This window comes from Anabrus simplex, chromosome 1 (assembly GCF_040414725.1).
Source record: "Anabrus simplex isolate iqAnaSimp1 chromosome 1, ASM4041472v1, whole genome shotgun sequence".
Classification (NCBI taxonomy): Eukaryota; Metazoa; Arthropoda; class Insecta; order Orthoptera; family Tettigoniidae; genus Anabrus; species Anabrus simplex.
Window position 1 is genome coordinate 1,180,755,736 of NC_090265.1, and position 15,800 is coordinate 1,180,771,535.

General features: G+C 37.5%; 1 protein-coding gene across 6 annotated transcripts in view; it reads right to left on the reverse strand.

The window, feature by feature from the left end:
* LOC136858170 (organic cation transporter protein) overlaps positions 1-15,800 on the reverse strand; it is a 279,009-nt gene that overhangs the window by 136,790 nt on the left and 126,419 nt on the right. For 3 of the 6 annotated variants that reach the window (XM_067137520.2, XM_067137521.2, XM_067137522.2), the window contains exon 2: positions 2,799-2,920. The exons of the other annotated variants lie outside the window; for them this stretch is intronic. In XM_067137520.2, coding sequence (XP_066993621.1) covers positions 2,799-2,828 — 30 coding nt within the window. In that variant the 5' untranslated portion in view covers positions 2,829-2,920. The remainder of the gene's footprint in view (positions 1-2,798; positions 2,921-15,800) is intronic. 6 annotated transcript variants of the gene reach the window in all.

A 15,800-nucleotide genomic window follows, 5' to 3' on the forward strand; every position in this document is an offset into this window, starting at 1 on the left:
TAAACTGTGAATATTATAGCCTTGTCTATTCCCTGTAACAATCTGGAACCAAGAATTCATTGTACCATCAATGCTCACTGCAGCCCAATTGCCAACATACAATTGACGCCTTTGATTGCTTTTAATAATCTACCCTTAATCCCATAATCCCTCAATACGACCAACATCTTTACCCTCGGTACTCTGTCATATGTTTTCTCTAGATCTAAGAAACATAAATGTCTATTGCTCTCATAGAATTTTTCAATGACCTGGCATATACTGAAAATCTGATCCTGATAGCCCCTCTGTGGTCTGAAACCACACTAGTTTTCATCCAACTTATTCTCAACTACCAATCGCACCCTCCCTCTAAAATACAAGTGAACACCTTGGCTCTTATACTGATCAATGAACAGGGGTGTAGCCACGGGGGCGGGAATGGGGAGTGTTACTAGGGGTTAGAACAACCCCATGGAATATTTACAAAAAAGAAAATAAAGAGAAATCGACAATATACAATAAAATAAATGAACATTCAGAGACATAAATGTAGAACCAAGAGATCTGCAATTTACTTATATCAGTGCCCTTGTAATGACAAGTCATCCACGCACCTTCTTTATGTTCTACCATCATTTTGTAACTATAAAAAACATGGGTCGATCCTGGCTACGCTACTGTCAATGAAATTCCTCGATAGTTATTGCAGTCCTTCCCGTTTCCTTTCTTATAGAGAGATGCAATTACTGCTTTCGGCCAATGGGAAGATACTTTAGTAACATTCCATGCTAATCTTACTACAAAGTCATTTCATCCCTGCCTTCCCACAATTTTTCATAATTTCAGGTCTAATTTCATCTATTCCTGCTACTTTATGACAATGGAGTTAATTTATCACACTTTCCACTTCTTCAAGCGTAATTGCACTTACATCATTGCCCTCTTGCTCATAAGCTCGATTGTTAGCGAAGTCAACAGAAGATTTTCAAAATATGACTTCTATCTGTTTAGTGATTCCCTGGGATCTACTATGAGTTCAACCCCTCCTTCTAAGATTCGGTATTCTGCCAAGAAAGGATTCCCTGTCGCTTGACCTAGCCGTTCCAGGCTATTATCGAAATATTTCTCTGACTTCTTGGATTCAACAATTACTTGGTTTGCTCTGTTTCTTTTATCTACGTACCATTCCCTGTCTGCAACAGCCGTTGTTTGGAGACATTTCTGATAAGGCTTCCCTTTCCGTTTAAAAGCTTGCGTCACTTTATCATTCCACACCAAGATGTTCGCTTTTTCTCATCTTTACACACGGTCGTTCCTAGTCATTCCATTGCTATTTCTACTACTGAATCGCTGTATGCCACCCACGTATGTATGTTTAGTCCTCAGCCCGAAGGCTGGTTGGATCCTCGACAGCTCCGCCATCAGCTGTCATAGATGGCCTAGGCATCACTGAAGAGGCGTACTAGGGAAATGAGGAGTGAGGTGGTTTCCCGTTGCTTTCCTCACCAAGCCAGAAGTTGCTATTACGTATCAGTCTGCCAAGCCCACTCAAATGCACGCACCAACTGACCTTCTGAGCAACATTTTCACACCATTCATAGAGGGACTGGCTGCATAAGGAATGGCATTACTAGCATCATTCACACCTCAGTCACTTTCATTTTGTCAAAGCCAAGGATAAAGTTGAGACAGATCAATGAAAGTAACAATATTGCTCTAGCCCATACCAGAAGACATAGTGCACTGTAAACCTACGTCCTGCCAGCAAAGGTATATGCCACCCATTCCCTACCTATATCCCACACCTGCTTAATGTCTACTGATAGCAACTTTTCACTAATCATATCCATGTACTTCTGTCTAATTTCTTCGTCCTGGAGATTTTCTGCCCTTGTTAGTTTGCAATCAAATTTCCCTTTCTCTACTTTATGCCCAGAGATAATTAGTTCGCTACAGATCAGCGAGTGGTCTGTAACATTGAAAAATCCCCGGAATACCCACATATTCCTAACAGATTTCCTGAATTCAAAGTCAGTTAAGATACAGTCTAAGTGTTCTTCCTCTAGTCACTCCTTTTAGTATGGGATTAGCCTCTGCATCTTTGGGCCGTAAGCCCACTTAGGTTTCTAGTAATTTCTATGAGGAGTGCTGATGTTTCGCCCCCTTGCCTTGTGTTGATGGCCGGTTATGTGCAATCTTTTCTTTTTACTCTTAAGGCCACGTAGTATGGGTAATTATACCCTTGTTTATTCTCTATTATTCATAGGGTAACTGTTTCTTCGTTGTAGTTCCCTTTGGGAACAGTGACTACTATTATTGTTGAGCAATGATGAACTCTTTGAAGAGGGGTCACCAGATGGGGTGCTTCGTGAGAAGCTGATTGCCTCTTCGAGGCTAGACTCCTGTGAAGTGTACCTGCTCGGAGCAAATCTTGCACTTGCAAACTATTGTGCCTATTCGGACCAATAATGCTCTTCTCTATGTAATTTAACGACTTGGTAATTAACTAAAGTTTTTGTACCTGATTTAAGGACTTCTAAGTCCCAAATATTGTTAGAGTTGACGAACTCGCTATTTCCAAAATTGTTATATTAAAAGTGGCTCTAAGTAGTTCCTTGTCCAGCCATTCAACCCAAGCGCTTCCTATTCCTCTGTGAACCACGGAAACCCCGGTATAATAATAATAATAATAATAATAATAATAATAATAATAATAATAATAATAATAATTTGAGTAGTTGGAAGAACGAATCTGCCAACCACGCTCTTAACTGTTCATTGGTCAACTACATCATGATGAACTAATTCCAACTTACGTCTTCAGTTTCAGCTCTGGTCGTAGACATCCTGTGTGGAGGCAGGCGATCCTCAGGTTATATATGTGTCACCTGTCAAGGTATGATGTCACTCTCATAGTGAAGCGCATGTACTTACAGACCTGTTAGGAAAAGGAAAGGTTACTATGAATACCACATGCAACTTATAGTATATGGTCCGTATATTTACTGCACCGTTTTAAGCAAAAAATTGACTGTCTATATTTTAAATTACGGTACAGCCCCAGAATTTGCCTCGTGTGAAAATAACACAGACTACGATAAGTTATCTATATTGTTTTGTAATATACCCTTTTAAGGAGTGTTACATCTAAGCCACAAGCTACACTACACTACTCTCTCCACTTATCGGACTATAAGACAGCTCTGTGATGATTATTATTATTATTATTATTATTATTATTATTATTATTATTATTATTATTATTATTATTATTATTATTATTATTATTATTATTATTATGCATGAATGTGTCACTTAGAACCACGCGAAATCAACAATGGTTGAGCTTTCCTCCTTGCCCAATAGTTCTTCATTTTCGTCGATTGTTGTGATTTCTGTTTCTCCGACCACGTACGTCATGTTGGTTCTTTCCCGTCTTCCTCAAATCCGCTTGCATGAACAATTTGCCTGATTATATTCCTATCCTGCAGATTTGGTGATCCTAATTCAGTGAGGTCTTTCTCTACTTGCTTATACCATGTTGATCTCGTATGTTTGATTTGCAAAAAAATTGTCTATTCGATAAGTAAATCTGTTGTTATTCATTCTTTCCAAATGGTTTTAAAACTGAATTCGTCGTAGTCTCATCGTATCAGTAAGTTTAGATATTTTGAAATATATGTCCATGTTGGGTTTGAGGTAATGTATTTCATTTTTAATTCTTGGCCCTAACATTTTTCTCATGATTTTCCTTTCTTTTTCTCTAATTCTTCCTTTAAATTGTTTATGATATAAGTAATTGAGCGATTCTGAAGCATAACAAGTTTCAGGTTTGATCACTGTTAAGTTATGACGAATTTTACTGTTCCAAGACAGGCAGATTTTGTTACAAACATTTTGTGTGTGTTGAAAAGCAATTTCCATTTTCTGATTTCTTGAAGCTACTGATTTATTTTAATTGTCATTTTCAGTGATCCATTCACCTAAGTACTTAAATTCCGTAACTCTAGCAATTTGATTCGTATCAATGGTAAGTTCAGGTGGAGCAGTTTTGATATTTGGCATAAATTTAGTTTTTTCATATGAGATTTTAGGTTGTGATAGTACGTACATCACACCCTCGCACTTTATTCAGAAGTAAGAAATATTATGATTGTCATTATTCGATTTTTTATTGTTATTATCATTATTCCATTTGTATATTTGTTCTTAATATTTTAAGCTGGAAGGTGATCCGTATGTGATATAAGTAATTTGTTTTGTACAAACGTGTGGGAAAACAGTGCTATTTCCTTCTCGGAAACTTTATATGAGTCATGTGGGAACAACCCAGAGTCCGTTGATGTTGTTATTGTCTTGTGACACGGAAGTGGTTCTGGGCGTGGTCTTGGAATGACAAGAGGATCTTCTAGTCGTGATTGAATGGCCAGGATCAATCTAGATGTATCATGTGAGAGGGGGAAGTTGAGGTCTATGTAGGCATGTGAGAAAACGGCGGAGGAGACTTTGACTTAAAACTTTGGTAGGAAGAGGACATGTAACTTTGAAGGAGTGACTGGAATTCAAACTTTGGTAGGAAGAGGAGATGTAACTTTGGTGGAACGTGGTCTTATGTTTGTGGAATGTGAAGTGTGGTATTAACCTACAACTGTGGAGTGCTTAGGCACTTGGTATTGTATCACTTGCGGCGGCTTGGTATTATATGTTGGTGAAAGCTGGGGGACTGTATCTCAGATTTTCCAGAATTTATGTTCTGGAACAGCAAGCGTGTGTTGTTCGAGTGAATGTATCTTTAAACCAAGAGTTAGAGTCAGTGAACACAGTATTAAAAATATGCAGTATCTGTGTGATATATCAAGTGCCAATAATGAGAATATGCAAGTTGTGTTGATACACAGAGACAGCGAGTTGTATTCATCTAATATATATAATTTGTAATGAACTTTCAACATTGCCAATAATGAGAATATGCAAGTTGTGCTCATACACAGAGACAGTGAAGGGTATTCGTCCACACACACACACACACACACACATATATATATATATATATATGCTTTGTAATGAACTTTCAACGGACTGACTGCAAATGGTAGCTGGGTCCTCGCTTTTGGTTTCCCACTGTTGTTGTTGTTGTTGTTATAAATATGGAGTTTTCCAGCGGTATTTTGTGAGTGTATTTTATGTATATTTTGGTGCGTTGATGAGGTACCCATGCACGGATGTTAATTCAGAATATAGTTAGTTGTTTTAGAATCAGTGGAGTTATTAATGAACCTAGGTGCAGTTCCTACCTATTTAGTCGTTCGCAGAAGGTTAGGTAAGGCCTGAAACAGATGTACCAGTACGCAGCTTTATGTACAGGCCCTGGGAGAGAAAGAATTATCATGCTCTATCAAAATTCGAGGGATTCATTCTGGTGAAGTATTAGATTACAGTTGATGCCCAAGCGTGAAGCGATTATTTTATTCATATTTGATTATTTTAATCATATTGCAATGGTTATTTATTATTATTATTAGCATTATTACTTAATAAGATAACATATATATTTCGAAGTCCTATTTTTTGCTGCTTGCTCTTCCAGTATAGCAATCTGTTTCTTTGCATCAGAAATGTCTTCGGCAATTAGTGCCATATCATCAGCTAACGCTAGACAGTCTATATCAATACCCTTAATTTTTGGTCCTGGTCGGTGACATGGTGCACCTGCTTTCTTCTTCACTCTCCGACAACGTTTTCAAGAGCACAGGAGTGATAGAGATATGGAAGACCCATTCAAAAAGGTGAACATCACTTTCGCACTTCATGCTAATTAGAATATAATTCGTAAATGGATATTGAGACAAGCCTCTTTCGTTCTGTATTTCATAAATACAATGATTTTAAATGCTAGACTTGCTACGCATTCGAACGCCATGAATTAGAAAATTATTTCTAAAAGGTCTTTTATGCAGCGATGGATTGGATTAAAGTGAAATGCCGATTATAAGTAGTGGTGGTAGTGATGGTGGTGGCGCTTATTGTTTTAAGAGGAAGTACAACGTGGTGGCCATCCTCTATTAACGCTAATCAGAGGGGAACTGAAGGGGTTCGACATTTCGAAGAATGAAGGTATCGGCAAAAGAGAGACGAGGGTCACGAAGTGCGTGAAAACGAATGAGTCCCTAGACCTCGAATGCTCTAATGCCGTTGGGGTCGGAAAACACAAGAGTTGGCCAAGGGAGGTGGGATAGGATAGATGAATGTGAGGAGCTTGGCAAAAGTAGAAGCAATGCCAGGACTCAGTTAAGGGCCCCGTAATCGCTAACTCATGCTCCCAAGTTAAGAGCCCCTGGGGTCCCTTTTAGTCGCCTCTTACGACAGGCAGCGAAATGCCCCATCCACACGATAACATGTCATTAAGAAAAATGCTTTTAAAATATAGAGTTATACAGTGACCGCCAAACAAGAGTTGACGACAAACTCAAGCGAGCTGTCGGAAAGGACACGTTGTATTTCCCACTCAAGGGACGAGCAAGAAGCTACCTGCCGGGAGACAACTTCTTTGTCCCATCTTCTGTCTTGTAAGGCTCGGTCATTGGTAGAGCTCTGTTCCTGTGCTGTTGAGACACGTGATTTACTTGACACTCTAAGTGATTATGAAAGTGCACAGTAACAATTATCCACCATGACTAAGTGCGCTACTGAGCAACGAGTGTAAATTGTTGAAACATATCTTTCAAAAAGGAAATAGTACAGTACGATTGGTCTGTGAGGAAGTATTGCAAACTATCATGGCGGATTGATGTGTGAAGTGCTCCGAGAAATTTAAAGAAAATAATATGAAGGTAAAGTGTAAAAAAGGCCTTAAGTGGTTTCACATGAATGCATGAGATCAACCAAACAAGAAACAGATCGCCTGTTTACTCTTCCAAAAAAGGATGTATGTATGTATGTATGTATGTATGTATGTATGTATGTATGTATGTATGTATGTATGTATGTATGTATGTATGTATGTATGTATGTTCAGTCCGTCAGCGATTCCGCTGGTGGAATCCTCAACAGCTCTGCCATCAGCTGTCATAGATGGCCTAAGCATCACTGAAGAGGCGTACTAGGGAAATGAGGAGTGAGGTAGTTTCCCGTTGCTTTTCTCACCGAGCCAGAGTTGTTATTACATATCAGTCTGCCAAGCCCACTGAAATGCATATATCAACCGATCCTATGAGCAACATTTTCACACCATTCATACCGGGGACTGGTTGCTTAGGGATTGGCATTACTAGCATCGCTCGTCACTTTCATATTGTCAAAGCCAAGGATAAGACAGAGACAGATCTATGAAAGTAACAAAATTGCTCTAGCCTACACCAGAAGACATAGTGCACTGTAAACACTAGGTCCTGCCGGGAAAGGCAAATCTCGTAGCATACGAAATGGTAAGTTAGAGATGATTGCTGATCGCATAAAGTTAATTCAGAATATCTATTTTATAGTTGTTGTCGAAAGATGGTTGTCTGTAAACGGTGATGAGTCTAACTTCTACAGTACCACAGATTATGAAGCATTTCATTAATTTAGAATTCCTTCTGAAAAACCACTTACGGGTGGAGGAGTATCATTTTACACTAAAAACAAATCGTGGCAATGTAATATCATCTATAATGTCCAAAAGCATCATAATAAATCCGTTTTTGGAGATTTCTAAGTCAAGGTGCAGTTATATTCTTATGGCTGTTTACAATCCATTCACTTCAAACTGAACGCAGCTATGGGATAACATAGAAATAATACTAAACAAAATAAATCATAGAAATATAATTGTTGGTAGTGACTTCAATATAAATTTACTCTCAAGTGCTGTATTAACTAATGAATATAAATTGTTCATGCAGAGCTACGGCCTTAAAACTGTAACACAATATTGCGCCGTTCCCGCGTCCAGGTCGAGTCGCATGAGATCCAGGCTAGCTCTAATATTCGATTAGCTTCTAGATACTTCAAATTTATGGGCTATGGGTTCCGCATTCGAGAAAAGATCACCAGATTATACTAGCAGAAAACCCTAACCTACGTAGTGGACGTCTCCTACCCGTAATTCGGTTAGTTTTCGCATTCGACTCACAAAATATGCAAATAATCATCACTTACAACTACAATAATATTCAAACAATCATCACTTATAACTAGATCCTTATCCTAAGAATTCATTAAAAGAGGAATTAAGTTTTACAATATAATATTTATTTAAAAATAAAGTAGAAATTGAAGAAAATACTTGGTATGTTATGAATTATTTCTTGAAAAGATAAATAAGGAATAGTTAACTTCGTGCTTCATCAATTAATCTTCGAAATGCATTAAATTAGAGATCTCTAACTGAATAAAGAAAAAACACCATATCATAATATTTACAATATTGACTGAGAGCTATTAAATGTGTCGGACGCAGATTCCAAGGTCTGATTAAATCACAAATAAAATTATAATCTTATCTTTCATTTTTATCAATCATCGCGTGAAATTGTTTCTAAAATCTAAAATCTTACTACCATTCATTAATTACCTCACAGTGATAGACTCACTTGAATTGATCAGATTTCTGGGGATATACTAAAGACAATGGGTTAGGATATAGTACCATATCTGAAGTACTTATTTGATTATTGTTTGGTCGGAGGAGCTTTACCAGATGAATGGAGAGTTGCTATAGTAGCCCCTGTGTATAAAGGAAAGGGTGATAGACATAAAGCTGAAAATTACAAGCCAGTAAGTTTGACATGCATTGTATGTAAGCTTTGGGAAGGCATTCTTTCTGATTATATTAGACATGTTTGTGAAATTAATAACTGGTTCGATAGAAGGCAATTCGGTTTTAGGAAAGGTTATTCCACTGAAGCTCAACTTGTAGGATTCCAGCAAGATATAGCAGATATCTTGGATTCTGGAGGTCAAATGGACTGTATCGCGATTGACCTGTCTAAAGCATTTGATAGGTTGGATCATGGGAGACTACTGGCAAAAATGAGTGCAATTGGACTAGACAAAAGAGTGACTGAATGGGTTGCTATATTTCTAGAAAATAGATCTCAGAGAATTAGAGTAGGTGAAACTTTATCTGACCCTGTAATAATTAAAAGGGGAATTCTTCAAGGCAGTATTATCGGACCTTTATGTTTTCTTATATATATAAATTATATGAGTAAAGGAGTGGAATCGGAGGTAAGACTTTTTGCGGATGATGTTATTCTGTATAGAGTGATAAATAAGTTACAAGATTGTGAGCAACTGCAACGTGACATCGAAAATGTTGTGAGATGGACAGCAGGCAATGGTATGTTGATAAACGGGGTTAAAAGTCAGGTTGTGAGTTTCACAAATAGGAAAAGTCCTCTCAGTTTTAATCACTGCGTTGATGGGGTGAAAGTTCCTTTTGGGGATCATTGTAAGTATCTAGGTGTTAATATAAGGAAAGATCTTCATTGGGGTAATCACATAAATGGCATTGTAAATAAAGGGTACAGATCTCTGCACATGGTTATGAGGGTGTTTAGGGGTTGTAGTAAGGATGTAAAGGAGAGTGCATATAAGTCTCTGGTAAGACCCCAACTAGAGTATGGTTCCAGTGTATGGGACCCTCACCAGGATTACCTGATTCAAGAACTGGAAAAAATCCAAAGAAAAGCAGCTCGATTTGTTCTGGGTGATTTCCGACAAAAGAGTAGCGTTACAAAAATGTTGCAATGTTTGGGTTGGGAAGAATTGAGAGAAAGAAGAAGAGCTGCTCGACTAAGTGGTATGTTCCGAGCTGTCAGCGGAGAGATGGTGTGGAATGACATTAGTAGACGAATAAGTTTGAATGGCATTTATAAAAGTAGGAAAGTTCACAATATGAAGATAAAGTTGGAATTCAAGAGGAAAAACTGGGGCAAATATTCATTTATAGGAAGGGGAGTTAGGAATTAGAATAACTTACCAAGGGAGATGTTCAATAAATTTCCAATTTCTTTGAAATCATTTAGGAAAAGGCTAGGAAAGCAACAGATAGGGAATCTGCCACCTGGGCGACTGCCCTAAATGCAGATCAGTATTGATTGGTTGATTGATTGATTGATTGATTGATTGATTGATTGATTGATTGATTGATTGATTGATTGATTGATTGATTGATTGATTGATTGATTGATTGAATGTAGCTGTTCATGCTCAATTATTGACAACAACTTGGTTGTGAGAAAATATTTTCTAATATATATAATGTAAATTATTTAACATGGTTCACATGCGTTACACTTTCCCAATATTCTTTCAAAATTCTTGGTGTCACATTTTGTACGGGAAGAAAGGTAATTCATTAAGTCATTATATCCTTAAAAATAATACGACTGAAACATCATAACTAATATTTACTCAAATTGTTCACTTTGGGTGGGTAGAAATTAATTTAAGTGCTCATATAGTGGTTGTACATGTCGTAATACTGTGCTATCATCCATATTTGACGGTCATTTAACACAATTATGCTGGATATCAGGTGATATAGCTTGTAAGAAGATACTATGAATTACTAATAGCCTTCAATTTTGAAGAACAGTTACCAGTGGTATCAATTAGTGTACTACAGTAAGCTTCCTAGCTTTCCTAATCTAAGTGAGAATACTTGTGGTTAAAAGAAACATATAAGTATAGGCTAATTCTGTGCCACTCCTCTTATCAGGAATTATTTGATGATGTACTAGGTAAATGTCAACATAGGAACATTATTAAGATCGTAATTAACGCTATATATGGCTTATCCAGAGATTAAGGGGCAGTTGAGAACAAATCATAGCCTTCTTCCATCTCAAAATACGTAAATTGAAATAATATCATCGCTAAACTAAACCATAACTTCATCTACAACGAAGCAATAATCATCACCAACATTATTCATCATCTTCTCATACCATTATTCGCATATAAATCATTCACTTCACATTATTCATCTCAAATTACACTTCACATTACTATAAACACATTAATTCATTTCAACTTGACGTATACCATACTATCATCACTAATCATCCATTCGATTATCTTATTATGTTCTCAATCTTTCAACAGTTCCATAAAATATCATCATATTTCACCAGCGAGTTATCGAAATCCAACATACGATCTCATTCCCTCTTAACTTCACGTCACCTGTTCTAAAATAAACCTGATGTTTACCACAATGTCGTATTCACATTGAGATTATCTTAACCTCCTCTTACTCAATACTGACAGCATTGCGAACGGAATATTAAATTATCACTGGTAAACTGCTTCTACATAATGGATTTGATATTTATGTCAGATGAGTACCTACTAACCTCTAACATACTTATATGAGTTGTCTTCTCATATAACATCACTTCTTTGGTAATATTTAAGATAGCACTTCGTTCACGTTTTGATAAATGAGAATAAAAATATAGCATAGCACTCTCCAAAAGAAAACAAATATCATTTACATTAATGACTATAATGACTTATCGTTCTCCGTACTCCCTCGTTGTCATCACATATCTTGGTGGTTAGACATGCGGGCTTGATTCACGGCATTTCCCTCATCTTTTTGGGAACATCAGGAACGATCTCGGGTCGTTGCCAGTCATCATGGGCTGGATGTGTCATCTCGTGTCGCCATAACCTAGGTAGCTCTGCCTCCACTTCTTAAGTGCGTAATGTCTTCGGCCTCTTGCGCAGTAATCCCCCTGTGGGTGGGGGCGGTAGAATAACACCCACGGTATCCCCTGCCTGTCGTAAGAGGCAACTAAAAGGGGCCCCAGGGGCTCTGAACTTTGGAGCGTGGGTTGGCGACTACGGGGCCCTTAGCTGTGTCCTGGCATTGTTTCCACTTACTTGTGCCAGGCTCCTCACTTTCATCTATCCTGTCCGACCTCTCTTGGTCAGCTCTTGTTCTTTTCCGACCCCGACGCCATTAAGTTTGCGAGGGCTAGGGAGTCTTTCATTTTCACGCCCTTCGTGGCCCTTGTCTTTCTTTGGCCGATATCTTCATTTTTCGAAATGTCGGACCCCTTCCATATTTTCACTCTGATTAGTGTTATATAGAGGATGGTTGCCTCGTTGTACTTCCTCTTAAAACAATAATCACCACCACCACCATCTTGCGCAGTTAGAACAGAATAATACATCAGCATAGTTAGTTTCGTCATCTTACGGACACAGCCTGCCATAATCTATGGATAATATAAGAGTACCGCTTCTCTAAAATAATCGTTTATAATGCTTTAGGATTTGCAGTATGTATGCGAATATTTCAATTTGACTAAGATATTAGATTTTCTCTGTCTTGCGCTCTTGTTATTATTATTATTATTATTATTATTATTATTATTATTATTATTATGTAGCTTCCTAAAATAAGCTCCGTCGGCTAACACGTTGTCTTGCGAGGATAATGTGACGTAGTAATGCGGAAGTCTTTCTGTCTGCTGGAATAATCTTAATTTTTACGGATCTGAATATCCTTCAACGCCAGTGTCTCGCAAATAACTCGTACACAATTATTTTAATTATATTTGCGTCTATTCGCCTCGTTGATATTATTCTTCCGCTTCAGCAGTCTTGAGTGACGTTCTCCTTCTATACCCTCAGTGCGAATCGAATGTTATTTTCCAATAACAAAATTTTAACAATCTTCTCGCGTCTTTCTTTGTCACCGCCTTCTATGCTTCTTTCTCCTCACGTACCTGACGAAAACATTATTCCTTTGACATTTAGGAATGCTTTGATGTTTTATCACTGACGTTCTCACGGCTTAGACTCCATTTTCGTTCCAATCAGACTTCATTGAGAACAGTGAAATGGCACAATATACCCTACCAGACTGAGTTCGAACAATTCACTAATCGACCACTTTCTATGCAGCATGAAACTTAATAACTGGTCTGTAGATAACATAATTGATGATATGAGTGACCGTAATCTCTTGCTCTTTAGTTTAGATATTTCAAAGACATCTATTTATACTCCCAGTGAGCCGAAACTACACTCTTATAAACATATAGATTACTAGCAAGATACCTGTGCTTCGCTACGGTATTATACTGAAATTTAGAATTGAATGCTTATTGTTTTATATATAATCCGCCAAAATTCGTGATCTGACTCGTTTTCTAATAGATTACGGCAAGTTTCCTCCCATTTTTCAATATTTCTTTCCAGCAATCGATTTCGTACTTCCCGGGCTATGTCCAGGTATCCCACGCGGTCAGTTCGGTCCCTAAATCTTTGCCATCTTTTCCTATAAGCATTTCTAATATGGATCAAATCCTTCAGGAGATCCAGCGTGGTGTCGTATTGGGTGTTTTGGCGATACTGAATCCGCGGCCGGACTGCATTCTTAGTCATTACCCGTCCAGGACCCGTTTCCAGCGCAGTCCGCACATTTGACGACGGTCCAGAACATTATTATTATTATTATTATTATTATTATTATTATTATTATTATTATTATTATTATTATTATTATTATTATTATAACTGTTCTGGACCCCACGGCAAGATGCAAGAGCGCTACTTGGCGGTAAATTACATCTGCTGCCAATGTCATTGTTGAGAATGTGACCAGCACCATTGTCGCGCGTAGGCAAGTGTGCGGGATTTCTGGCCATACGAATGACATACTTCCGTGTATTATTGAACTTATTATAGGGGTGAAAAATTGAACGTTCAATCTCATTCCTGTCGTTTATTTCAAATGTGTTTAAATTGTTATTTATATGCCAGGAGAATCTACTGTAATCTAAGAACGTTCTCCGAAGGAAAAGATGGCTCTTGAAAACGAAACCAGGAAAGATTAACAATGATCGGTTTATGATTAGAATAAGTACATAAAAAAATCTACAGCCTGTTTCCAGTCATTCGACAGGGTCAGGAATGGAATGAATAAAGCCCCATCTAGCGGCGACAATAGGAATTGTGCCGGCTGCCGAAGCACTCCTCTGGGGCAATGATCGGTGAATGACAAATGAAATGAAATATTGGACAGTTTTGCTGGAATGAATGATGACGAGGATAACCGGAGTATCCGGAGAAAAACCTGTCCCGCCTCCGTTTTGTCCAGCACGAATGTCACATGGAGTGACAGGGATTTGAACCACGGAACCCTGCTGTGAGAGGCCGGCGCGCTGCCGCCTGAGCAACGGAGGCTCCTTATAAGTACATTATGAAGAGTTAAATCGATTGGTCTCACCTCCTATTACACCCCACCGCCGTTAAGTTTATTTACCCCCCCCCAAAAAAAAAAATTAAAGGAAGGCGTGTTTCTTTATGTTTAAAAGAGATTGAAAACACCGATGTTCACGTCAATTACCTTCAGTTTTGAGATTAAAATAATTAACTTTTTTCACTTTCACACTCCCCCCCCCCCCAACCTCCCCATAAGTGGAAGTTCCGGCAAAAAATACTTGTTTCTTTAATAGTAAAGGATCTTCTAAATACCAATTATCACGACTGTAACTTCTTCAGTTCTTGATTTATGTGTCCTCATGAAAGGAATTCAACTCCTTTTCATTTCCGCCCCCCAAGATGATTCCACCCCCCCCCCCAACGGGCTTTTTTTGTTTTTAAAGAAGATCCAAATACCAATTTTTACGTCTGTAGGCCCTAAAAACTTCAGTTTTTATTAGATGTAAGTATTCTCATACAATTAAGTCAATTAATTTTTCAATTCTTTCACCTCCCCCTCTCCCCCACCTATTCATCGGATTTTCCGAGAATACGTGTTTCTTTACTTTTAAAGCAGATTCCAAATATCATTCACGCCTGTAACATCTTAATTTTTGAGATAACTTTAGCCTAATTAAAAGAATTCAACATTTTCAGTCACTTTTACCCCCCTCCGTCCCAAGTGGTATTTCCGAAAACTAAAAATACACATTTTAAAAGTACCATTTTTCACTTCTGTGACATGTTAAGTTTTTGAGATATACTATAGAAATTCTCATTTTAAAATTTCACCCCCTTTTTAGTTCCCCTAAGAGGAGTTTCCAAAAACAAATCACCTATATTTCTTTACATTTACAGGAGATTCCAAATACCAGTTTTTACGTCTGTAACATTCTACGTTTCTCAGATATTCTATAGATATAGTCTTTCAAAAAATTCACCCCAATATGTCACTCCTGTTTAACCGCCATTTATTGGATTTTCCAAAAACAAAAACAAAATACGTGTTTCTTTATTTTTAAAGGAGATCCCATATACAAATTTTCAGTTTCGTAATACCTTCAGTTTCTGAGATACATGTATCCTCATTAAAGGCATTCAAGCCATTATTCACCCTTTTACACCCCTCCTGCTCGGATTTACAGAAAACAAAAAATACTTATTCCTTTGTTTTTAAAGGAGATTCTAAATATCAATTTTTATATGTGCAAATTTTTAAAGTTTTGAGACATAGATACACTCATTTTAAAAATCCCCCCCTTTTCACCCCCACCCACTATTTGGACTTTCCAAAAGCAAAAAAAAAAAAAAAGAAAAGAGAATGTTTCTTTATTTTTAAGGAGATCCCAAATACCAATTTTCAGGTCTGTAATATCTTCAGTTTCTGAGATTTAAGTATCCTCATTAAAGGCATTCAACCCCTTTTTCACCCCTCCTATTGGGATTTTCCGAAAACAAAAAAATTCATGTTTCTTCGTTTTTAAAGAAGATTCTAAATACCAATTTTTACATCTATAAACTTTAAAAGTTTTGTGAGATACACTCATTTTAAAAATTCACTCCCTTTTCACCCCCCATTAATTAGAGTTTCCAGAACAAGAAAAAAATACGTGTTT